Raw genomic sequence first — 24,758 nt, 5'->3', positions numbered from 1 at the left:
ATATTTTTATTAGATTTTTTTTGAATTAAGATATACAAAAATTTATAATCAAATATTAATTAAGTAAAAACATTTGAATAAAGATATTTTCTAAAATATTTTTTTATATTTGAGTGTTTTTAGTGAATTTTTTTATCAGATATAAATAATTTGATGTTTGATTTAATTTTCTTAAAGATATAAACAATAATTTATCGTACTGATTTGATTAAAAATAATTCGCAAGAAGATTATGTCTGCATGTGTGGATAAAACACCTAGTATATATATATCTATTATTTGTGAAGTAATTTATGCAATGGAGTTCTCACGTTAAAAATTTGAGCGGCTAAGTCTTTAGTATAAATGATTTAATTTATAATTATTAACATATATATTATTAACAAAGATTTTCACGTTAGATAACTAAATATCATGAATCATTATCTTCAAAGTCTCATGTTATCTATCACCTATAATAAAAAAAATATATATATACATATATATATATATATATATATATATATCTAAATTTGTGTATTTGGATAAGTATGATATACACGTGGGATTATATCACGTGTACATAAAATATTAGTTTGTATTTCATTGTCAAAACCAAATTTATTTAGATATTAAATATCAGATAATATTAAAATTACTAGATTTAAATTACCCTGTATACACTTAGATTTATTGGGAGTGAAAAAGTTTATATTTTTTTAATTTCAAAATATTTGTTCTGGCACCAAAAATAAAATACAAAAGTTATTTAAAATTTTCCAAAATATTTATACTATATGAATTTTCCAATTTTTACGTCATAAAAATATTTAAAATTCTCCAAATATTTATATTATGTGAATGTTCCACTTATACCATAACAAAAATATATTTTTTGATGAAAATTTTTCAAGTATAAATTATTTGATGTTTTTTTTTTTTTGACGTCGAAAGATCATTCTATTATTCAAGTTAGAGATGGTCTGGATAACCAGACCGGAATAGAACAACCAATAAAAAGTAACTCCCTATAGAAGGATCTCGCAGTTTTATTTTGATGTTTAATTTTGATGTTTAATAACCAATAAATTATTTGATGTTTAATTTTGTTTTTTGACAGTATAAATAATATTTTTTATATTGATTTTTGAATTAATAATACATATAATAATAAACATGAGATGATTATACCATCAACACCTATATATAAATTTCGTGTACGTCAATCTTTCTAAAGTCATTCAACAGTTTTAATCGTTGTTGATCCGTTAAAAGAGCAATTTACCATCATTTCCTACAAACTATAACAGTCATATTCAACATTCTTCCAATAATTCTAACCTATAATCCTTGTAATTTCTTCGAAAATCCTGAAATAGAAAAGTCAAACAGCATTTAAATACAGTGTTTGACCCTTCTAGTTTTCACGTGTTTGACAAGTCGTCATTTTCGCCGTTCTACGTAACTTCTATGCTGGTTCGCGCGTCTTTTCCTTTATAAATATTCATAATTCATCTAACGGGATTATAAAGTCTCCAGAATTCAAATAAAGAAACTATCAAAAGAGAAATGTTCACTGTCTTCTGAATTCAATATTAAGTTCAGAAAAATCCTCTCCGTTCAGACCATTATGGATTGGATCCAAAGTTTCGATGCCTTGCCCCACAATCTTAGAGAGTGTTTCTTGGACATGGGCTCCTTTCTTAAAGATCAGAAGATCATTGCTTCCACAATAATCGACTTATGGTCTGAACTACACGATAAAGAGAATATCATCTACATGAATTACCTTCAAGAGCTTGCCTCCCACAATCTTCTTAAACTTCTTCCTCTTGGGTATGTTCCTTTGATCCTTTCTATCATCTACCAATTCTTGGTATGTTATTTTCTATTCATCTATCACTCTTGATCTTACTAGATTTAAACTAGATTATATATCCAAAAGACCTAATACATGACCTAAGTGACATCCTAAAGCCTAAATTTTATATCCTAAATCCCAACTCCCAAGTCGAAAAATCTAAACCATTACCAAAATAGTAAACTTTACATGTAAATATATTCAGTCTTTTTAATCGCTCTTTCCTTAAGTTTTATCTTTCTCAATTTATATATGCTTTAATATTAGGAAAAATAAGTATGAAGATGGATTTTTCAATGAGTTTTTGGTCAAACAAGACAACATCTTAAGAGAATTTGCTATACATCAATGGGAAAAAGAGTCGTTATCGATCCTCGAAAGGAAAAGATTAAACTTGGATATACAAGATAACAAATTTCCAAACTGGTGTTTAAATCTAGAACATCCTGTTACTTTGAACGTCTCTCTACTATCTATCTCTACTGGTAATACAATTATTTACTTACACTGTCTTCACACACTCTTTGATAATATTATGCAACTTGATGTGGTTCATCTTTCTTTCTCTCTTGTTTTCTTACAGATGATTCATTTACATCATGTTGGGTTGAAATGCATTGTCCAAATGTTGAAGTTTTAGTTCTTAATCTCTCTTCATCAACTTATGCATTACCAAACTTCGTTGCAACAATGAAGAAACTGAAAGTTGTGATGGTAATAAATCATGGTTTTGAACTTACAAAGTTGACCAATTTGTCTTGTCTCAGCTTATTACCAAACCTGAGACGGATCAGATTCGAGAAAGTTTCAATCACTTTGCATGACATTCCCAAACTTCAGCTCAAATGTCTTGCGAAGCTATCTCTTTGGTTGTGTCATTTTAATGATGCTCCCAACGAGTTAGAAGACTTAGAAGTTGATGTTACTGAAACCCTACAGAGCTTACAGGAAATCGAAATAGATTATTGTTATAATCTTGTTGAATTACCACATTGGGTATCTCAAGTGGTTTCACTTAAGAAACTTAGCATCACGAACTGTAACAAGCTATGTAGACTCTTAGAAGGTATAGGCAGCTTAAGGAACCTTGAAATGCTGAGAGTCATTTCTTGTAGTAATCTCTTCGAGCTTCCTAAAACAAGCGAGAGACTTAGCAATCTGCGGTTGCTAGATGTTTCTGGATGTTTCCAACTAAAAACGTTGCCTTTAGAGATTGGGAAGTTGCAGAAACTGAAGAAGATTTCGATGAGAGATTGTTATCGATGTGAGTTGCCAGATTCAGTGAAGAATCTAGAGGATCTAGAGGTGAGATGTGACGAAGGGACTGTATTCTTATGGGAAAGATTTAAACAAAAAATGAAGAATTTGACAATCATAGAAGAGGAAACAGAACATAACCTCAACTTGCTTCAACTGTTCTAATGTAAGTTTTGCTTGTGTGTGATATTTTGCAAGTTTGTAACATTAGGAAGTATATGAATACAGACAAGATATTTTACATTTGGAAGTATATGACTACAGATATGATAATTTACATTACATTTGCATATTCTATCAGTCCATATCTATAAATAGTTAAGAGTAATTCATAATTCACTATGTGAAATTATTGCAACACGAGCTAGCCATTAAAATTAATAAGAATACCAAAGATAATTCAGTCAAAAGAAAAATACCAAAGGTACAACTAGTGACTAGTGTTAGCAACATGGCCTGTCAATTGTGCACTTACCCATAGGCCAGTGCTTAATTTAATGATCAATGCTCATCAATTTCATCACCTTCTCTTTATTGCTATATACTAAGCATCCGACTGGTTAGATTAGTATACTAATTTATGCACATGCATGTACATTAAGTATCCAACTCTCATGACCCATCAGGTAAAAATATCTACATCTCATCCACATATATACATCTTATGATCATATGACATGCTATGTTCAGAAGGGTCAATGAATGAAAGCTAGTTAACGTTTTAGATTGGTTTGACCATATTTTTCGATGGTATTGTAAGTGTTTTCAGCCGTTGTTGGTTCAATTAATATAAAGAAGTTTAACGATGTGATTGAAGCTAATATATGGATGAATAAAGTGTATCTAATGAAACACCACTTCAAAAAATTTCCAGATAGAAAGGTGTAAACAAATCGCAGACTCTTCTTAATTAAGCTACACAAATTATATTCTATTAGGAAGAAGAAAGAGAAGAAGAAAGCTAGTAATATACTAAATCGTAAACTACTACCAAATCATACTCTAGGTCAAGAATCGGTGAAGTGATGTGAGTCAATGCATTGTTGTTCAGAGAATCCAACAAACAGTCAGTTTTAAGCCAAATGAAAAGGCTCTTATCTTTAAATGTCGTATAAAAGCAAAACTTGGCTCCTCTGTGCCAATGTAACTGTACTATACCGGAATGAATAACCAAAAAGCAGATAAAGTACATCAAATCAAAACTCTAAACTATTTTGATCCTAAATGTACCTTAAATTGAGAAAACATTTGAGGTTTTTCAGTAAGCGAGAAGGTTAAAGGCCGTTTCCTCCTCTGCTCTCTTCTTTTTTTTTTACTAACTACCGAGATGAACCAATGGTACTCCTAGCTGCCCTCGTCACTCTCTGAACTCGTCTGCGTCTCCTTCGTTTGAAGCGGTAGTGGTTGAGAAGATTGTGAAGGCATGGATAACTGAGCCTCACAATGTTGCTGTTGCGGTTGAGAAGCTTGCGTAGGCATGAACAACTGAGCATCATGCGTTTGAAGCGGCAGCTGTTGAGAAGATTGCGTAGGCATGGTTAACTGAGTCTCAATATCATAGGTACCACCAAGAGCCAAAGAGTGTGACACGCTGGTTACGGTTGTACCACTGGGCGTCAATTGATTAAACCCGGTTGATGTAACAGAACCGGTCGGTACAGAGTCAAAACCATCATTAAACCTCAAAACCTGAGCCTGAGGTTGGTTTTGATGATGTTGATGTGAACTGCTACTGCCTTCTTCCCCATACGCTCTTAACATTTCACTATGTTTTTCTCTAGCAACCGCTTCTAGTTGCTGAAACTCAAAAAACTGTTGCTGATACAGTTGTGCAGTCGGAATAGCCATCGATGGAAACAGATCATGATGCTGTTGCTGAGTCAGCTCCGCAGACACTGAAGACGAAGACGGTCGCTGCGTTTGCGGCATGAATTTCTGTGTTTGGGGCATGAACTGCATCTGCTGCGTTTGTGGCATGGATTGCGTTTGATCAGTTTGCGGCATGAATTGCGTCTCCTGTGTTTGCGGCATGAACTGCGTCTGCTGCGTTTCTGGCTGCGGCTGCTGCGTTTGCTGTTGCGTTTCCGGCATGAAATACGCCTGCTTCGTTTCCGGCACAAACTGCTGCAGCGGTGGTGTTTGCGGCATCAAATGCGTCTGCTGCGGTTGGAGAATAGGAAGCATAGCTTGAGGACCGATGTAAGTCGCGAGTTCTCTCCTGGCGACATCAGTATCGCGTTGAATCTGTTTGAGCCGTTGTTGTTGGAGTGAGATTAAACCGACGCAACCGTAAACGGGGTCTTGGATTCTAGTTTCGGCTTCGTAGACAAGAGAGGTAACGGCGTTCTCTTTGGTTGAAGGTTAGTTCGCTGAGAAGCTTAGCGACGTTACTTGCTCCGAAAGCTTTGTGAACGCATGAGAACTTGTTAGGTTGGTCCGCTGGAAAATGTGGTGCAAATACACATTCTCGTGTGCATCTTCTCCTCAGGAACTTGCAAGCTGAGCATGGAGAGTTTGAAGATGCCATATCTTTCTGTAAAAGAAGAAAAAATGACTTTCGGTTTCACGATTGTAAATGGAAACTACACTGAGAAGTATAACAAAGAATACCTACGAAAAGATTCAAACACTAATAATCATAAATGATAAGAAAGAAAAGAACAATCTATCAATATCAATACATGTCAATCAAACTAATGATATCAGTCCATGTAAATCGAACTATTAACTGAATCAAATCATCGATCAAAGAAAGGAAACATCAGTCTTACCTCGATTCAATACTATTTTTTTCAAAAAGTTCATTTAGGATATCCGTGAAACCATATTATTGATCTGATCTCTGATTGACTCTACCATCGGACTCTACCTTATGCTCCAAGATTGTTAACAAAAGAGAGTTAAAATCAGGAAGAAGAAAATGAAAAAAGAGAGGAGGGTTCGGTTCTCTTATGATGGAGGCTATCTTTTATACTAGCGTATTCACGCCATAAACCGTAAGCGTTGAGATTACAATAGAGGAAGATCTACAGCCGTCGGATCTAATAATTATTATCTGGGGTTTGTTACTATTTCATTTGATTTTGATTAAGTTAAATTATTTCATTTAACTGATGTTTTTGTCTGGAGATAAGTCCTTTTCCTGTAACTAGAGTCCGTGTCCGCGCTTCGCGCGGATTACATGTTTAATTAAAGAACAGTTTAATTAAAATTGGAAGTTTTAAAGTTTCTGAAAGTGTAAGTTAAGTTTTGTTTCTTTTATAATGCGAAGACGTTGGAAGCGGTGATCACTTTTTTTTATAAACTAAAGTAAGTTTGAATAATAAATTATGTTGATGAATTTAATATTCGTAAGAGAAAATAGTATTTGAGTGTGCCTATTTAATTGACGTAGAAAGCTGTAACGTAAATTTTAAAAAAGTTGACTGGTGTCGTTTGCTATGAGGCTTAGGATAGACATTTATTCCTCTTTTGGAAGCGTTGTATGATATCAATATTGTTGTCAAAGTAGAAGCGCGATCCAGGTGTGGTTGTGAGTGATAGTTTCCCTGAAAAAATGAAATATTTGTAAGAATTTAGTTTGACATAAACTTTATGTTTAGTTTATTACCTTCATGTAACCGTAGAATGATACTTGTGATGATTACGATTTAGTTTTTTCTGGTAGATATGCGATTTTACTCCCTGAAATTAGACGTCTCCTTGTCCCACAAAGTTAAACGTACCAGTTATCTACAAATAATTATTGTATTATATTTCAAATTTTTTATATTTTCTATATATCTAGGGTATTAGGGTCATTTTGGGCATTTTGCTACATGTCATCTCTACAATTAAAAAAATAAACATGAGACGGATAATTTTATTTAATGTTGGTAATATCTTATGCATCATCTATAAAATAAATATATATTCATATATACCATTCCACATTTAGTAATATTATTATTTTTATATAATTATACAATTTGTATTACTAAAGCTTTTAAAAATATGCAATTCTTAAACATCTAATATCTAATCGTATGATATTTAGTTTCTTATATATCTACAAAATTTTAAAAATATTGTTTAGGCCAAATGTTTGATAATTATACAATTTTATATCATTTTTATTAGTTTTATATAATTTGATATAATATATATCAACTCTATATTAAATTTTATTAAGATAATAGTAAAATCTATAACATTTAATAAAATTTATTTTTAAATATAAGTTAGAACAACACTAAGAACCTCAATTGAAATAGTATAATAATGGGATGCGTGAGAAGCTTTGTGATTCAACACGCCTCCGGTCACTGTGGCGAAAGACTAAACAAAAGCATGTAATTTCATAAAATAGAATGAGCTTCTTAGTTTCTTGGTATCATATACCGTAAATGGATATTGGGCTGACTTCAGTATTGACTGGGATTTAAATAAATTGTTTGGGCTTCGTAATTGACATGGATATCAGCCCAGTTTGAGATGAGCTGTTAGATTGATTGGCCAGGAATTTTTTGCATATGTGGCACACTTTAGAAGCCTTTAAAATAGCTCCTTTTATATAGTTGGATCTCTTTTGTTTCTTTGCATTTTCCTATAATCTCATGCTGATACGAAATCTTAAACAGATTTACTAAAAAAGTAAGCCCCACGAATACAAACACTTTTTATTTGCTTCCATCTTTATGTACATGAAACCCAATGTCCAATTAACTAATCATTCAATTATCAAATATACTCTTAAGCAATGATTTTAAAACTTTTAGTAGATCTTATTCCGCACATGCAGATTTTTCTTCTTATACTAAAACATTTTAGTTTATATAACAAAATTGATTACTAATTAATATAGTTTATATGTATTATATAATTCTATAATGCATATATTTAAGTGGCTTATATTGCTATTACTATAAATTCTAAAAAGATTTTCTTAGATTTTTTAAACAATATTTATTTGTATTTTAAATAAAAGATAAAAATATTAAAAGATATGATGATTAAATTATGTAAAATTTGATTAATATTCTACTAACTACCGAGATGAACCAATGGTACTCCTAGGTACTCTCCTCGCTCTCTGAACTCGGCTGCGCCTCCTGCATTTGAAGCGGTAGCGGTTGAGAAGGTTGTGTAGGCATGAATGAGCCTCATTCCGGCTGTACCGCTGGAGGTTAACTGATTGTATTCGGTTGCTGTAACAGAACCGGTCGGTACAGAGTCAAAACCATTATTAGACCTCAAAACATGGGCCTGAGGTACCACCAAGATGCTGCTGCTGTAAACTGCTACTAGCAACATAGTTACCACCAAGATCCAAAGAGGGTCACTCCGGTTATGGTTGTACAGCTAGAGATTAACTGATTGTACCCGGTTGTTGTTACCGATCAGATTGGTACAAAGTCATCCTGATGTTGGTTTTGATGATGCCGCAACTGCTACACCTCTTTCTGCATACTCTCTAAATATTTCATTACGTTGCCAGTCTCTGTTAGCTGCTTCTATATCTTGAGCCTCAAAAAGATTTTGCTATTGCTGCCGATTGAACACATGTCCTATCATCGTTGGAAACTGCTCATGCGATAGCGGCATAAAACTCGTCTGCTGCGTTTGCGATTGCAGCATGAATTGCGGCTGCTGTGTTTGCGGCATGAACTGCGTCTGCTGCGGTTGTTGGAGAGTAGAAAGCATAGCTTGAGGACTAACATAAGACCCGAGTTGTTCTTTGAGGATATCAGTATCTTGTTGAAGCCATTTATTCTGATGTTGAATGAATGAGATTAAACCGACGCACCCGTAAACCGGGTCTCGGATTCTAGCTTCGCTTCGTAGACAAGAGATTTAACGGCATCTTTTCTCAGGTGAAAGGGTAGTTAGCTGAGAAGCTTAGTTTATTTGTGTTATTTAACGTACAATTCCTTTATTATATTTAAGTTTGATATAAGTTTTTAAAATATTTTTCATAAAGTAAATTAATTTAAACTAAAATAAAATAAAATAATAATAATATTATAATGATTAGAAACTTAGTGGATAAATCAGAGCATCATTAACGGGAAAATGAGGAATTTGGGTATCTGAACTAAAAAGTATTAATATCTTATTAAGTATAACTTTATTAGATAATTATAAAGTATAGTTAGCTAAGAAGCTTATTTTTTTATTATTAAAGTACTATAACGCCTTTATTATATTTAAGTTTAATATAAGTTTTTAAAATATTATTCATAAACTAAATTACATTAAACTAAAATAAAATAAATAAAATAATAATAATATTATAATGATTAGAAAGTTAGTGGATAACTCAGAGCATCAGTAACAGGAGAATGAGGAATTTGAGTATCTGAACTAAAAAGTATTGATACCTTATTAAGTATAACTTTATTAGATAATTATAATTAAAACCTGAAAATGAAACCAATACATAAATGACATGTAAGCAAGTTAAGATTGTAAACAGGTTCTTAGAAGTTTTGTGTAGAGAAACTTTTACTTCATCTCTCTCTTACTTTTTCTTTTTTTAACATATAATTGTAATTAGTAACTCTTCCTCATCTTTCCGTTAATGTTGTTCTTACCATTAAAGGTAACAAATTTAGTACAATTTCTTAACTTAATTTTTACTTAACTTAATAATATTATATTGATAAGATATTTGGTGACTATCTCACCATTAAAGTTGCTCTTAGCGACATAACTTGGTGAACGCATGAAAATTTCATATAGTGGAAAACATGGTTCAAATACACATTCTTGTGTGCATTTACTCTTTTAGAACTTACAAGCTGCGCATCTAGAGCATGCAGGTGCTATTGATAAGTATTGTTTTAAAGAAACCTATCAGTATGAATCCATGTCAATCAAACTATTAACTGAATCAAATCATCGATCTAACGAAAGTACCTCGATTTAGTATGATCTCTTTCTCTTTTTGAAAACGTTCTTCTCTGATCTTTGTTTTTGCTAGCTTCCTAGTAGTCGCTATTAGGTTATAGCTAGTGTTCCTGAGAAACTCTAAGTAATAATAATAAAACTTTTGAACTGTATATTTTTGCAAAATGAAAATGGGTGGAATTAAAGTGTTCTATTGGTTGTGTGTTTCATCACTGATAATTTGAGGAGGCTTGTTGGATTAATGATCTGAATTTTTTTTATTAGATTTAATTAAAAAAATAATCATATTTATTTTATTAATCATTTGAAAGTTATTTAAAATCTTATATTATTAGAAGTTAAATTTTTGTTTTAGCTAGCTTCCTAGTAGTCGCTATTAGGTTCTAGCTAGTGTTCCTGAGAAACTCTAAGCAATGATAATAAAACTTTTAAACTGTATATTTTTGCAAAATGAAAATGGGTGGAATTAAAGTGTTCTATTGGTTGTGTGTTTCATCACTAATAATTTGAGGAGGCTTGTTGGATTAATGATCTGAATTTTTTTTAATAGATTTCATTAAAAAAATAATCATATTTGTTTTATTAATCATTTGAAAGTTATTTAAAATCTTATATTATTAGAAGTTAAATTCTTTATCAATTAAATATGTCAAAGATGATTTAAATAGTTATATAATAATATAAAGATTTCTTTAAAATGAAAATAAGATTTTTCAAAATTAAAATTATTACCAATCTTCAATCTCAAAAAAAACAAAACCCTTATAATAAAAATCAAAACATTCATTGAAAATAAAAAATTTAAAAATTCTTGGGAAAATTGCCAAAAGAGAACAAAAAAATCAGGTTGTTGTCCCTTTAGTATAAAACTAATTTTGTCTAGTTTTTCTCTTTTTTACCCTTTGTATTTCTGAAAACTAATGAAATAAATAATTTTATCAATCATTAAAAAATATAAACAATTAATAAAACATCCATATACACAAGCTGGTAATTTTCTTTTGCTCAAAAACTTGGTAAATAAGATTTTAAAATACGTTCTACTAAAAGTAGAATGCGTCTTCTATGAAAAATGGTATAGTAGAAAACGATTTCTAAGATAAACACGTTCATCTACTTCTTTTAGAACGTTCATTTTACTATTTACTAAATTTCTAAAAAAGAGGAATGCACATTCTACTAATCGTAAAAGTATCCACTTTCCTTCCGAATGCATCTTCTACTTTTATAAAGTATTCTAAATTTCGAGGAATGTGTTTTCTACAATGTAATCTTACGTCTACTCAAAGTAGAAAGTGTATTCAGAATTTTTATCATTCTTCTAAACTTTTAGAAGTCGCCTTCTACGGATAAGAATACTTGATTTTTTGCGAAAATTAATGAAATTTCAGTTAAGAAAATATTCTAAAAATCTCTTAGAAATATTTTAACTTTCTAAAACGTGTTATGGTCGATTTTACTTAAAAAAATTAAAAAAAAACGATTATTCCTTCTTCTTCTTCATCAATCTATGGTTTTTCCATAGTTTTTCTTTTGATTCTTCTCACAAACTCTTGTTCTCTATGATGCATATCTATACCTCTTTTTTTTTTCGATTGCCTTTCAACTGTTTTTTACCTTTTTTCCATTAACTTTTTTTTTTTAAATTCAAATTAACTTTTAAATTGTGTTTAATTAGATTAAATATAGGGTTAGTTTTGGGATTATGAGAAAAAAATTATACTATTGAGACAATTTTATGTTGTTTTTATACTAAAGGGACAACAACCTTGTTTTTTTGTTCTCTTTTAGCAATTTTCCCAAAATTCTTTTCATATGTAAAATAGAAGCTATATTGTCATTATGGGCCAAGTTAAAGCCCAATAGTAAATTAGCTAATACCATAGAAAGCCCACGACGCTTAAACCCGCCATGGCCTGAGTTTGATGGAGAAAGCCGTAACGTCACTCCAACTCTAACCAACAGAGATGGCGAAATGGTGGCGTGGCCTGAGATCCATGGTGGAGGAGGCTGATCTTTCGGCATCGTCATTCGTTCGATCGCTTCGGTGTTTGCATCAGGACGAGACGATCCAGGCGATACCACGCGAGGCCACTGGCCGGAGAGTATCGGCTCGTGATCGGACGATTGGCCGGATTCCTGCCGTGGTTTTTCCCCAGTCGCTTCTTTGAAGCTAAGCGTTTCGAGGAAGCAGCTATTGACAGCTGATAGGAAGTAGATTAAGTCGATTATCGACTAGGTGGGTCTCCCGTTCTTCTGTTCGACCACTTTCAAAGCTCCAGACCCGAGCTGGGCAGGGCTCTTCGTCGCTAGTTGAATCGGGCCAAGTACTTCCCCTCAAGGTATGGTATTCTGATTACAAACATTGTGATTTGTGAATGAAAGTTTCTGCTGATGGATTTGGTTATTTTCAATTTTAGATTCATAGAGATGAAGAAAGTGGAAAGATACTTAAATTTAGTATTCGTAATGATGGAGAGCAGCTGAAGGTTGATGTTCCTCTTGTTTTCAAATGGTTGGATAATTGCCCCGGTATCAAGAAAGGTAACAACACTCTTTATGAACCGGTGATAGGACTAGAGTATTGTGTGTTGGTCTTGATGCTTCCTCTTTTGATTACGATTGATGAGTAATCTGCACATCAGTTTTGTGTTTCTTTGCTCGATAATGCTTTTATTACTTTTCTTGTGTCGTTTGTGTGCCAATGTCCAAACGAATTAAGAAGATGAGATATTTATTCAATATGTTTGTGGTTTCTGTTGCTTGATGTAGATGGGCTCATATGTACTGTTTACCTATCTTGATAATTTCAATATTTGAGCGTGTTTGTTGCTGTGAGCAGGGGGAAGTCTACGGTCAATGAGAAGCAGTCTGAAACTTATAGGGCCAGTGGAACACATGCCATCCAAAATCGAAGTAGAGGTGAGCAAACTCGACATTGGGGACTGAGTGTTAATGCAAGAAGTTGTATTTCATCCATCGTTGAAGCTTTTGAGCAAGAATGAAACATTGCCTGCGTGTAAGATTGCAGCCACAAACCCGGTGAAAGAACCAGAAGCTGTTTAAGCATATAGTGATGTCTTGGAAAAGGTAATATGATGTCCCAATTTGTGAAACTTTTTTACAAGGAAAGAAAGCAGATTTTTTAGATTAACTTTTTTTTTTGTTCTTGTATAAACCTTTTAAAGTGAAAGAACCCTAAAGCCTCTTGCTGCTTTTGTGTGTTCTAAACAAACCAAATTCAATTCGAATGTCCTAATCATGTTTCTGTTTATGCATCTTTTTACATGTTACTGCTTATCACTGGAATAGTAGCCAGCGACTTGGTCCATTAGCAGTGGGGAACTGGGACCTAAGAGTTGCATGTGTCTTGTGTTGTCTAAGCTTACGTATTCTTTGGTTTTCTTTGACCGCTGACTTGTTCAAAATCTGATTCTCGATCGAAACTTTGTATTCCGTTTACTTGTCCCAACTATTGTGGGAGTCTCGTAAAAAAGTCTTAGTTACAATTTATGACGAGATATGTTCTATTGGTTAACGTACCGTACGATTTTACATTGGACTCGGCTCTACACCTGTCTATTTATTTACAGTAAAAAGTTGGCAGCAACAGCAACAGTACAGGTCTCCTGAACAGTGAACCGTCTCCTTCCCAACGGACCTAAACTATGCATGTTTTCAGAACACGTTTAATTTGCACTACTAACAAGACGATAACATTTTGAAGCTATTGTGAATATATATCCCTTTTTTTTTTTTTGGTCACAAATGTGAATATATATCCAATCTTGGAACAATAGAAGATGATTCAAAGAGAGAGAGAGAGAGAGAGAGAGAGTTATGTACATTTGGTTTAGGATTTGTACACATTTTTAGATTTAGATCCCAATTCTTTTAAAGAATTGTAACCTCCCAGCCTGATTAAAGAAGTAACACTCGTATTCTCTCTTCATAGTAGCTGAGATTAGCTAGATTGAAATACTAATTGGTGAAATCTTGTAAATATTTTAAAGTATAGGCTCAATTATGCAAAATATCCACTAGGCGAATACCAATAAATAAAAAATAAAAGAGGACTCCCAAAGCGCCGTTTGCATTTTCGAATTTGAATCATTCCTCTGAAAATATCGAATCATCTCCCAAATGTCAGACGAGAAGGTAATCATCGATCTCTGCAGCTCCGACGAGGAAGAAGACAATTTCGCTGATCAGAATCGTTTCGAGGAAGATCTTGACCTAACGGAAGATGCAGATACGAGTTCAAGGTATTTTCCCAACGGCTCCTTCGCTTATTTTAATCTAAGCTTTCTTATATCTTTATCGATTGTGCTTGTTGTCTGCTCAGTGAGGAAGATAGCGATTGGAGCCACGATGATGCTACCGACTCAGATGTGGAGTACGACATAGATAACGAGACCGGCCAAAAAGGCCATGCTGCTGCTGCTGCTGATAATGATGATGACAAAGTCACCCGCCTACTCACAGGTTTATAGATCGGATCTAAACACTGTTATCGCTATATGATTGATTTTTTGAAAAAAAAAAAAATAAAACTCTGTTTGGGATGCTAAAGAAACTTGAATGTTACTTGATTTTAAAACTCTGCTTGTGTGGTTGTAGCTGGGAGCGATTTGATGAAATCTCTAAATGTAACTGAATGCAAAGCGTACCTGAGAAAGCATGGTCTCAGATTATCTGGCACAAAACCAGTTTTTGTTGAGAGGATTCTTGAGCATTGGAGGTACTTACTTACTCTTTGCCTTTCTCTCTGGTCTGGTCCTTGTGGAAAAATGTATTATCATCAATCATCATCCTATTTGATTTGATTTGATGATTCCCTAGGATTAAAGATGGGAGTGGAGAATCACTTTATCCAATATCTTCTTTTCCTATCAACTGTAAAGGTAAAAATCTTGTTTTGGATAATATTCAATTATTTTACTCTGTTAGTGTTAACAAGAATCACAGTCCTAGAAAAATTGGTGCAGGTGATGTCTGCAAAGGAGACACTGTTTTGTTCACACAGAAGGTGAAAGGGAGTGGGAAGATTATGGGGAGGAGAACTGTCGCTGGCCAGGTTGTTAAAGAAAGCTACGGTACTGCTAAACAGCAACACACTTTCACTGTAAGTTTATTGATCATCAAGTCATCATTAGTGTGATTTTTGTTTGCCCCTGCTTTAGACTGACCCATCTCATTTGTGTCCTTTACAAAAGATTGAAGTGCTTTGGTGCGAGGGGATGCAGAAATTGCCTCCCTTGTACCCTTTACTAGTGAAAGGACGGAATCTTTATAGGTTAATGACCATGAGGCAGGTGAGTGTCTTGCAAAAATGTTTTTGTCTTTTTTTTCTTCTGTCATGAGTCTTGCTAATTGCATATGCTTACGGGTTGGTTGCTCTATATTTGCTTATTCTAGCGTTGGGCTAATGAAGACGACAGAGTTAAAGTTCTTTCTGAAAAGCATAGCCGTGGTGCTGCAGCAAGAAAAGTTATGAGAGAAAGGAAAATAAAGTTAGGCTATGTAATGAAAGGTGAGCTGCTTCTTCTGTTTTTTTATACACTAGAGGTTTTGTTTTAGTGATCCTTCTGTGTTTGTAATCAGATGGAAGACTTCAAAAGCCTGGTCATGTGAAGAAGCCTTGTCAAGTAAAGACAAGAAAAAATGAGAATCAAACTCAGAGGTCTAGTCACTCACTTGTTGCTTCACAAGGGGGTCATAAGAATCCAACCCAGTTGAGGAATATGAATCCCCCTTTCCACTCCCATACATATGCTCCTCGACCCCACGGTCCTCCACCACGTGCTCCTCTTACATATGCTCCTCGTCCATACGCTCCTTTTAGTGTCCCTCAGTCACATCTTCCTCGGCCATATGCTCCTTTCAATGCCCCCCACTCACATCTTCCTCGTCCACAACAAAACCAATCAATCCAAAGACCACCACCGGCTTTCTTCAACGGAAGACCTACTTCTAATCCTTTGCAGGGACAAGCATCTTTCAACCCACATGCTATGCCTGTTACGCACCGGAGGAGGCCATACCAGAACCATGCAAGCTCGAACAATGGCTACAGCTACGGGGTGAGGGACTTGGATCACTTCTCGGATATGACGATAAGCCACAGAAGACAAGGAAACTTATACAGGCAGAGTGAGGCGCCTCACAGACCATACAACAGCCATCATACCTACCATTCAAACCTTAACAACCATGGAGAAAGTCACATGATAAGAGAAGGAGACACACACAAGCAGAGTAGGGACACTTACAGACCAAATCATCGGTGGTAACACTCATTGGTACTGTTCTTGTTTGCAAGTAAACTTGAATTGAATTTGCACCTTCCTTTTTTTTTTAATTAAATCTGGTTTCAAGGCCATAAGGAACAGTCACTTCTTGGGTCTTCTCTGTAATCCTGAAAGTTCCATCGGATCATAATTCTCTTGATTGATCGATCATGCCTTTCTCAAGCTTTTTTTTTTAATAACTTCCATTAAGTTAGCATTTCATATGTATGGTGCATTTCAAGAATATTACTTTTACTATGAGTTTTGCTCACTTTTTCTTTTGCAAGTTCATTTACGAGCAACAATACCAGTCGAGTCATCATTTCATATGCCATTCTTATTTTCACAAAAAGAGAGAGGTTACAATTAGTTTCTGTTGTGTGTAAAAAGCAGTAAAGAAATAGTAAAGCATGCCTCTATGCAAGCAATAAAAATACGATTGTTCATAACTTCATATTAGAAGATAGTATATATCTGCTACGTACTATGCATATATAAACTGTACAACTTTATTCAACGTTATGTATAATAAAATCTTCATTATAAACTGTACAACATTTACCAATGAAGACAAGGAAGCAATCGTTTTCAGGGCGATTTGTTGAAAGTGATTTCTTCTCTTGCATTTCATAAGCGATGTAGACATGTGCAACCGAACTTCAACTTATATTAAGAAGCAAGATCCTGTAACTTTAACGTTAGAGTTGATCAAGCGTATTTCATTATTGTTGACTTCAACATTAGAGTAGTAGAACTGCTCTGTAAACTTTCATGATGTAAGAGTAGTAGGACCATGATCATGTAAAGAGAGTACAAGGACCATAGAAACTTAAAAATAAAATTGCCGATTAGAATTTGAAAAAGTCATTCCAAAATAAAAATAGCAAAATAATTTACCCCGTGGAGCTTTCCGTCAATGACAAAAGTGTGACAGGCCAGGTCCAATCCACAGCAAGGGAGATCCCAAGTTTGCGTATTTGTGTTGAATATATATGGAGCCAGTTCTTCCAGGAACCATCTTGATGATGATAGCTTCGTCCTAGTACATATATCTTTCGATCAAGGACCTCGGCAGAAAGTGACTCCAGCTCCACTGGCATGCTTGGAGCCTTACGCCACGTGTTAGAAATGCAATCAAGAATCGAGACCCCTCCTCGTAGATGGGTGCCAATGTTGTAGATATCAGAACCAACAGCCACAAGATCTGAATAACTCGAACCCACCACATCAGGATAATCGTCATTGGGCATTAGGACTCGAGCCAAAACATAGCCGCCGCCAATACTCTTGGAGGAGAGGGTGTACCACTTACAAGAAGAAGAACTCAACCCGAACCTCAAGCACACATAGAGACAACTCCTCTCCGTGAGGCCCAAGACTGACCTGACCTTGTAAAGCTCAGGTGAAGCCACCATCGATCGAAAGCTCTTGGAGACTAGTGACAGAGTCCGGTAGTACACTCTTGGAACGCGTGCCACGATCATCAGTACCAAATCATATGGAAGTGACGGAGACGATGGCAGCAATAGCACATTATCGGCAGTAGCCGTTGTCTTCCCCTTCCTCGATACGAACCTCTCCATCTCTTCTCCAGTATTTAGGAAGAAGAAGAAGAAACAATTAGGTTAACACTCTTTTTCTTTTCCTCGGCCACAAGTTTTCATTATTTGAAATAAGGCCAATACAAATGATGCTCTTAAGTCTTAACTATCCCTTTCTCAAGCTTCTATTACGTATATCACGACTGTGGTTCTTGCATTAACTCACTCTGGAGGATCCAAGACCGTCCGCAACAATTATTAGCTTTGTGATCAAGAAAAACTTTTAGTTTTGTTCTGCTCTTCAGTTTTGTTTTGCAAGTTCATTTACCAACAAACAATACCAGTCGAGCAGCCATCATTTCATATGTATGGCGCATTTCATATTTCACTGGTTCTTTTTCTTTTCACTAGAAGATTTCATTATTTATGGAGCAAATGGAAGGAGGACAAACAAAAGTTAAAAATTAGTTTTTATGTATCTATTTGGGGATGAACAAAATAGTTAGGCATTTATATTATAAGCATATATATAAACAATAAAAATAAAATAAAAACACAATAAATTGATCCACCATGTAGATTTAAGCCCACTTAATTAGGTTGGTGATAATTTTCTATGATTTTCATTACCATGGATCTTAGTTTTTGTGGGAAAGAAAACTTCATATTATTCCTATTCTCTTTTGCCAAAAAAAATAATTATCTACCATTACGTTTTAGTTTTTATTAAAAATTCTTCATTAGCCCCATTGTTTGCAGAAACTTTCAAACCTGGTATGAGAGTCTGCTAACAAGTTCTGAGGATCGTTAACCAGACTCATCTTCACCAAAACCAAGCTTCTACGTTCTCTCACTTTGCAATCTTATAAACAGTATCTGTAAGACCTAAATTAAAAGGCTAAGTGCATAAAGACCATTTGGTGCTTATTATATCATTTAACAAAAAAAATCTATAATAACCTAGCTTCAAGCCACCCTTCAAACTTCTCAAGAGCTACACCTTTTATAATTCTCAAATATACTACGGTACAATGAAAGAAAAAATCTTTATAATAGTATAAGAACAGACTGTCTTTTGCCTCTATTCCATATGCCCTAAGGCCACTATAGCTTGTGAGTTGTGACCTCTATTCATTAATCAAGTATTAAACCAAATTTGGAAAATAGGTTAGTTGGCTCTTAGCTTTCAAATCAGCCTCAACCGTTAATTTAAAGATCTAGAGACCAGCATAATCTTTGGTCAGCCCCACCATCATGATTAAGAACAAAATATTATTCTCGGACTTTAGCTTATTTTAATACTTGTCCAAAACATTCTTCGATTTTTTTCCGAAGTGACACACGGCTATAACACTGATAGAAACCAGTAAAATTTAGTTGTCGAATTGCCTAGATAAATCCACAATAATTCCTATCAAATTCAACATTTTTGAGCTAACAGATTCTTTTAGAACAAGCTGACGTTCTTCTTGCATAGTAAAAATAATATATGCTTTTTTGTTTCTTTAATAGTAAAAGTAAATTCTACAAAGTCCACTCATTTGTTAAAATGTATAAATTTTCTTCTTACAAGTAACAGGATACTTTTTACATTCTCTCTTCTCTTGAAACCTAATTTTAATTTTATTTATATCAGAGACCTAACACAAAGCAGAAATATCAGGGTGTAACTGCTTGTTTATGTTCTAAATAGTTGGGGGTTTGGCTCCAGGCTCCAACTCGAAAGACCATGATTAATGGAGGTTTTTTAGGGTGGGTTCTTAGTGGAATATGAAAAACCGTCTTTTAATTTTTAACTAAAGAAATTAAGAACCGACTCTTAAATATTTTAGTTTTTTTAGTTAAAAGTTAAGAGACAGTTTCTTATATTCAGTTAAGAACTCACCCACCCTAAGAACTCCGATTAATCATGCTCTAAGACAACTCCTAATTAATGGATCCACCATATAGTTTCCGCTTTAAGCTTACCTCGGACGTCTTTGTCAAATATGATTTACATGCTTCATTTAATATAATCTTTTTTAATAAATGTAAAGTCCATGGTTGGTGAAAAGATGCCGATGTTCGAATGTCGTAAAAGAAACTTCGTTTAACATCTGAGCTATACTGGTAAAAATACGACCGATACGGATGTGTCGATATGGATGTGTAAGCGACTGATTCAGTTCGTATCAGTTATGAAATACCTGTCTTCAGGTGTAACTGCGGAATTGTCGGACCATTAATTATGTGTAATAAAAACCACGGAGCAAAAAAGTTAAAGAACCTTCCGACATAATCATGCACTCTCTTGTTTACGAACAACATATATAAGCTCGGTGTTACTTGTGCATGGAAACGGAAGGCAAAATAATCAAAATTGGTGTGCACAGTCAATCATAATGTGGCAATATATGTCACTGTAGGAAGAAAACTGTATTAGACAAACGAAGAAGGAGAGAATAAAGTAGCATAACACAAAGCGGTTCGATATTAAAGTACAAGCGTGATGGATCACACATCACGGAAACACAACGAGGAATACGTATAAACCCCAGAAAATACATGATGCACTCACAACGACATCTTACTGTCACAATTAAATGCCTAAAGAAAACCCTTGCATCTTATTTTGTCACACCAACATATAGCTAGTGACCGATTCCTGGACTATTCCCGGGTTTGGTAGGCCGGAACGCATCCAAGGAATGATCTTCTGTCTCTAACTTGCTTGAAATATTCAAACCGCGATCACCAGTTTTCTTCGGGATACTAGAGATCCCCAAATATTTCAGAGGTCGAGCGTCAACGATCTGAGATTCTTGGATGAGAATCAGCACTACTAGTAGTAAAACCATGGTAGTCAAACTGCATTTAGCCATAGCAATAATAATTAGAGATAGTTATAATTTCTAGATTACACGAAGTGAATAAAAAGGTTAGGAAATATATATGTATGAAGACTGTTCGGTAAGATTTGAATGTATGTATGAATGACTTCAACTCTGAGATGGCTATTTATGGAGAAGACAAATGACTAGTTGGACCATGCATGTGTACCTCCAACAAACAAAGACAATAAATTATTCATTTAAAATAATTAATATAAAGACACATGGAAAATAATTAGGAGTTTATTTATAAATTCCAATCTTCTGGGAAGATTCCTTCAGTGGAGCTCATATGCGAATTTGCAAGAATGGCATTGCTATAGAACATTAACGTATGAATATGCATGCCCAAAACAAAATATAGGAATTATAAAATGTTAAATGTACATATTTCACAGAGCACCAGTGGTCTAGTGGTAGAATAGTACCCTGCCACGGTACAGACCCGGGTTCGATTCCCGGCTGGTGCATATCTTTTGCTTCGAAGTTTCGAACATGTAAATTTTATACTGTTGAATGCAAAAAAGCTAAGTTTTGGTTGTGCGACTGTTTCTACTCCGTGGGCATATATAGCCTATAAAGTTTTTGTCTAAGACTGAATAAAATTATATGCTGACAAGTGAAAAGTGGTTGTTCTAGTCTCTTTGCCCTTTCTTACCAAATATAATATATATATATTTGAAGGGCTTATGTATTTTCTTCACCAATCACCATTGAACAACACAATTGCCTTGAATATTTTTGTAGTTTTTAATAAACAAAAAAAGATGTTGAAAAAGTGTATTATTCACCATTCCCAATTTCTCATTACAACAAAAAAGAATCATTAGTTATCTTATTACATCATTTTCTATATCTATGTTGTACCATTTCAACTTCAACTAGACAGAGCGTGAAAAGGAAAAATAATATTTCTTCTTATTGATTTTTAATGCACTATATTAACTATTTAGTTGTACTAACTAATAGAACTCAATTAAGTCATTTTCCTTGTCCCTAATTAGGAAATCTTTAAACCTTATTTTTGCATCACCAACCACTTTTAATCATTTTTAAAGAAAATCCCAAAGTGTAGTATAAGATATCTTCTTAAAAATATTTAAATCTAAAAGATCTCAAAAGCTTTCTTCATGTGCTCTCAAATTCTACTTTTTCACATGGTGGCAAGTAGTAAGCAACTCACTACGAAGTGTCTGCTATATATTAACATGCAAACTCATGCAAGAAATTAAAGTTTGAAATGAATTAAACACAAATCGTACGTAGTTTAACCTTATTAATAAACTAGGGTAACTCTTGATCAACCAAACTTACAAATGACATATCATAACTACATACATACAATAAATTAAACTTACTTAATGCAGTAATATAAAATACATATTAATTTAGTAAAATCAACGAAGAAGTTTGCTCAACTATTAGAACATTTTCTACGCCTTAGGCCCATTGTTGACAACATATCCAGAGCCGAGACTATGTCCTGGTGTCATAGGCTTGAAGTCATCTTTAAACGCGTCGACTATTTCATTATTCTCCTTCAATTTATGACCAATACCCGGACTATTACCCGGATAAGTAGGCCCAAAATCATCAGTGCTACCGGCTGTGAAATGATGATCACGATCTGCACTGTCGGTTTCTCGCAACTGCCTTGCCTCAGTGTATGGTATTTTATAACATACCATCGAAATGAAGAGAATGGTAAGAACGATATAAATTGAAATTTTCATGTTAACCTTTTTCTGTGCGGGGTATTGGTTTCTATAGGGTTATGAGAGTCGAGAGAAGAGAGTTGAGACCACAAGACTTTGGGTTATGTTTTTAAGTTACTTCGAAAGAGAGATCGTTTTATAAGCGTAAGTGAGTGGAAGTTGAACAAGAGCACAGTGGTTTAATTTGGACCGTTCGTGTATCAATTTCCAAAATAATAGGAGAACTATAAAACAAAGGGATAATTTAGTATTAAACATATGCTATAATCGACACTCTATGGACGGCATATAGCCAAGCTGAAAGAAGGATTTCAAATGGTCCATTGATATATTTTAAGGTTGATATATAATATCAGAAACGTCTGTTCCGATCATCATGAAATATAAATCAACTTTACATTCATAATTTTAATGTTTAACTGTTATTTATTAGAAAAAATCAAAGATATATTTATACGACACAATCTAAGCGTGTAATTTTCAACAGAGGTTCTGAATCTCTCATAGTGCTCCATTGCTGAATATACCAAATCATACTTGTTAGTTTTTCCGGTGGGAATAAATAAAAGCTGGTGACGAATATGGTTAATGCTATTTAAGATTTTGGTGTGGTAGCGAGTCCACTCTGTAGCACTAAATGTGTTCTTCCCGAAGTTGACCGGATCAGCCGATAAGATTTATCAAAAAAAAGAAGAAGATTTTGACCATGGAGTAATACATTTTAAGAAGTTGAAACTGAGAGAGAGAAAATAGCAAATTTGTAATTGTAAGCATAAATGTGATGATTAATTAGTTTAAATGAAATGAAATATACTCTTTGTGTATTCAAAAATGATGTTATATATACTTTGTGTTGTACTTTACATTAATACTATAAGTTTCCAAAGGCTAATTAAATTCCACAAAAGCCGCCCTTCCCTAACCCTAGAAAGACACTGATGTTAGAAGGACCCTCTCCCATCTGGTCATCTCCGTGTATAGATAAAATATACAATAATACAAAAGCTTTATATATACTTTATCTTTTAAAATGAATCTTACAAATTTTGAAATAAATCTTGTTGATATTTTTATAAATAAATACTGAATAAACGAAAGTATATGTTCACCGTTTGGAAATTGGAATGTATCTCTTTCTTAAATTTTCCCTGAGTTCACTTTTTTAAGAGACTTGACTAGTTTTATATCTTTATTTCTCCAGTAAAATAAAAACAATGGTCTTAAAAACTTTATGTTAAAATATGTTATGATAAATGTTGGCTATATATATTCTTTCAAAAAAAAAAATGTTGGCTATATATATATACTGCGAAATTGCAAGTCTTGGGATTCCTTTACAATATGATCATATTCTTGACTCCTAAAGAGTATTATAACAGTTGGACCCCCACTAACAAATACAAGATCTCCTCCATTCTCCACTACCAAGAAATATTGGTTACAATCAGGTCATATTTATAGAAGTATTCTTCGTACGGCAAAAAGTAAATGTAATCGTTATATATACCTATATGTTTTCTTAGTTTTAAGTTGCCTTCTAGAACCGTTATGTGATATAATTATTCTGTGACTGAAGTAAACACTCCAAGATTTGAATAAATACAACAGACATTTGCTACTTTCTCTAGACGAATCTAATTGATTTTCAGTACGCACAAGTGTATATTTTCTTTGTGTTTGTACGTAATGTTCTTATTTGGGGAGAAAAGGTTTGTGAACCTGTGACGTTAGATAGTCACATCTTGATGCTGTTGTTTTCTTACAAAGCTCTTGGACCAGTTGTTTCTGTCTAGAGGAAGACGCGTAAACAAAGTAAGATAAAAATTGGTGGAGTGAAATATTAAAGGCAAACAAAATCCCGACGTAGGGAATAAGCCGTCGAGTTTCTTAAAAAATCATTTTTTTCTAAACAGATGTTTTTAGACTTCTGTATATAGTTTTAAAATGTCTATCATATGAAACGTGTAATTCCAGTCTGGAAAATCAAACTCTAAAACAACATATAAGTCTTTGATTAAAAAAAAAAACAATATAAGTCAATTCTTTTGTAAAAAAAAATGATCTAATCAAACAAAATGGACTATTATTCGTTCCAAGGTAAGTTTTTTCTTTTACTAATAACAAGTTTTTTTAGGTTTTCAGAATAAAACCAATAGCAAGTAGAGTGGCTGATCAAGTCTCTTATATATTAACAATGCTCTTTTCTAGGCAATTCGGAAGAATTAAACCCTTTTTTGGGTCATTAGTTAGTGGATTGATCGGGCCGCTGTCCGAGCCGGATTACTGAGTCAGGATGTTGGGTCCGCTTAATACTATGAAAATTTTTTTAGATTTCCATCTAAAAACCAATCGACAGT

At 33.8% G+C, this 24,758-nt stretch overlaps 4 protein-coding genes, 1 non-coding gene and 2 pseudogenes across 5 annotated transcripts; 4 read left to right on the top strand and 3 right to left on the bottom strand.

Annotated features, from left to right (window-relative positions):
• Positions 1–1,495: 1,495 nt before the first annotated feature.
• LOC111211624 (probable disease resistance protein At5g66890) lies at positions 1,496–3,502 on the top strand. The gene is made up of 3 exons (XM_022712854.2): positions 1,496–1,815; positions 2,108–2,325; positions 2,424–3,502. Exons 1-3 carry the CDS (start codon positions 1,610–1,612, stop codon positions 3,260–3,262), a joined length of 1,263 nt encoding a protein of 420 aa, XP_022568575.2. The 5' UTR covers positions 1,496–1,609; the 3' UTR covers positions 3,263–3,502.
• An 895-nt stretch (positions 3,503–4,397) lies between these two features.
• LOC111210873 lies at positions 4,398–7,191 on the bottom strand (annotated as a pseudogene).
• Positions 7,192–11,792: 4,601 nt separating this feature from the next.
• LOC125599771 lies at positions 11,793–13,257 on the top strand (annotated as a pseudogene).
• Positions 13,258–13,884: 627 nt separating this feature from the next.
• LOC125599770 (zinc finger CCCH domain-containing protein 62-like) lies at positions 13,885–16,554 on the top strand. Its single transcript, XM_048772879.1, has 8 exons — positions 13,885–14,250; positions 14,331–14,470; positions 14,606–14,726; positions 14,828–14,889; positions 14,974–15,110; positions 15,202–15,300; positions 15,404–15,518; positions 15,590–16,554. The coding sequence occupies exons 1-8, from the start codon at positions 14,129–14,131 to the stop codon at positions 16,276–16,278; spliced, it is 1,485 nt and encodes a 494-aa protein (XP_048628836.1). The 5' UTR covers positions 13,885–14,128; the 3' UTR covers positions 16,279–16,554.
• LOC106433088 (F-box/kelch-repeat protein At5g51250-like) lies at positions 16,546–21,749 on the bottom strand. Its single transcript, XM_013873936.3, has one exon. It carries the CDS (start codon positions 17,856–17,858, stop codon positions 17,169–17,171), a length of 690 nt encoding a protein of 229 aa, XP_013729390.2. The 5' UTR covers positions 17,859–21,749; the 3' UTR covers positions 16,546–17,168.
• TRNAG-GCC lies at positions 21,086–21,156 on the top strand. The gene has a single exon. It is a non-coding gene; the product is annotated as a tRNA-Gly (tRNA).
• Positions 21,750–21,927: 178 nt separating the features above from the next.
• LOC125599772 (precursor of CEP6-like) lies at positions 21,928–23,105 on the bottom strand. Its single transcript, XM_048772880.1, has one exon. The coding sequence runs from the start codon at positions 22,417–22,419 to the stop codon at positions 22,120–22,122; it is 300 nt and encodes a 99-aa protein (XP_048628837.1). The 5' UTR covers positions 22,420–23,105; the 3' UTR covers positions 21,928–22,119.
• Between the last annotated feature and the right edge of the window lie 1,653 nt (positions 23,106–24,758).

This window comes from Brassica napus, unplaced genomic scaffold (assembly GCF_020379485.1).
Source record: "Brassica napus cultivar Da-Ae unplaced genomic scaffold, Da-Ae ScsIHWf_1989;HRSCAF=2637, whole genome shotgun sequence".
Lineage (NCBI taxonomy): Eukaryota > Viridiplantae > Streptophyta > Magnoliopsida > Brassicales > Brassicaceae > Brassica > Brassica napus.
The sequence above is the reverse complement of the archived record's forward strand: the minus strand, read 5'-3'. Positions and strand labels throughout refer to the sequence as shown.

Coding starts and splice junctions, on each gene's coding strand:
- LOC125599770 (XM_048772879.1), top strand. CDS start 14,129: ATGTCAGACGAGAAGGTAATCATCGATCTCTGCAGCTCCGACGAGGAA. Junction 15,111..15,201: donor AACAGCAACACACTTTCACT/GTAAGTTTATTG, acceptor CCTTTACAAAAG/ATTGAAGTGCTTTGGTGCGA. Junction 15,519..15,589: donor GTTAGGCTATGTAATGAAAG/GTGAGCTGCTTC, acceptor GTTTGTAATCAG/ATGGAAGACTTCAAAAGCCT.
- LOC106433088 (XM_013873936.3), bottom strand. CDS start 17,858: ATGGAGAGGTTCGTATCGAGGAAGGGGAAGACAACGGCTACTGCCGAT.
- LOC125599772 (XM_048772880.1), bottom strand. CDS start 22,419: ATGAAAATTTCAATTTATATCGTTCTTACCATTCTCTTCATTTCGATG.
- LOC111211624 (XM_022712854.2), top strand. CDS start 1,610: ATGGATTGGATCCAAAGTTTCGATGCCTTGCCCCACAATCTTAGAGAG. Junction 1,816..2,107: donor CTTAAACTTCTTCCTCTTGG/GTATGTTCCTTT, acceptor CTTTAATATTAG/GAAAAATAAGTATGAAGATG. Junction 2,326..2,423: donor TCTACTATCTATCTCTACTG/GTAATACAATTA, acceptor GTTTTCTTACAG/ATGATTCATTTACATCATGT.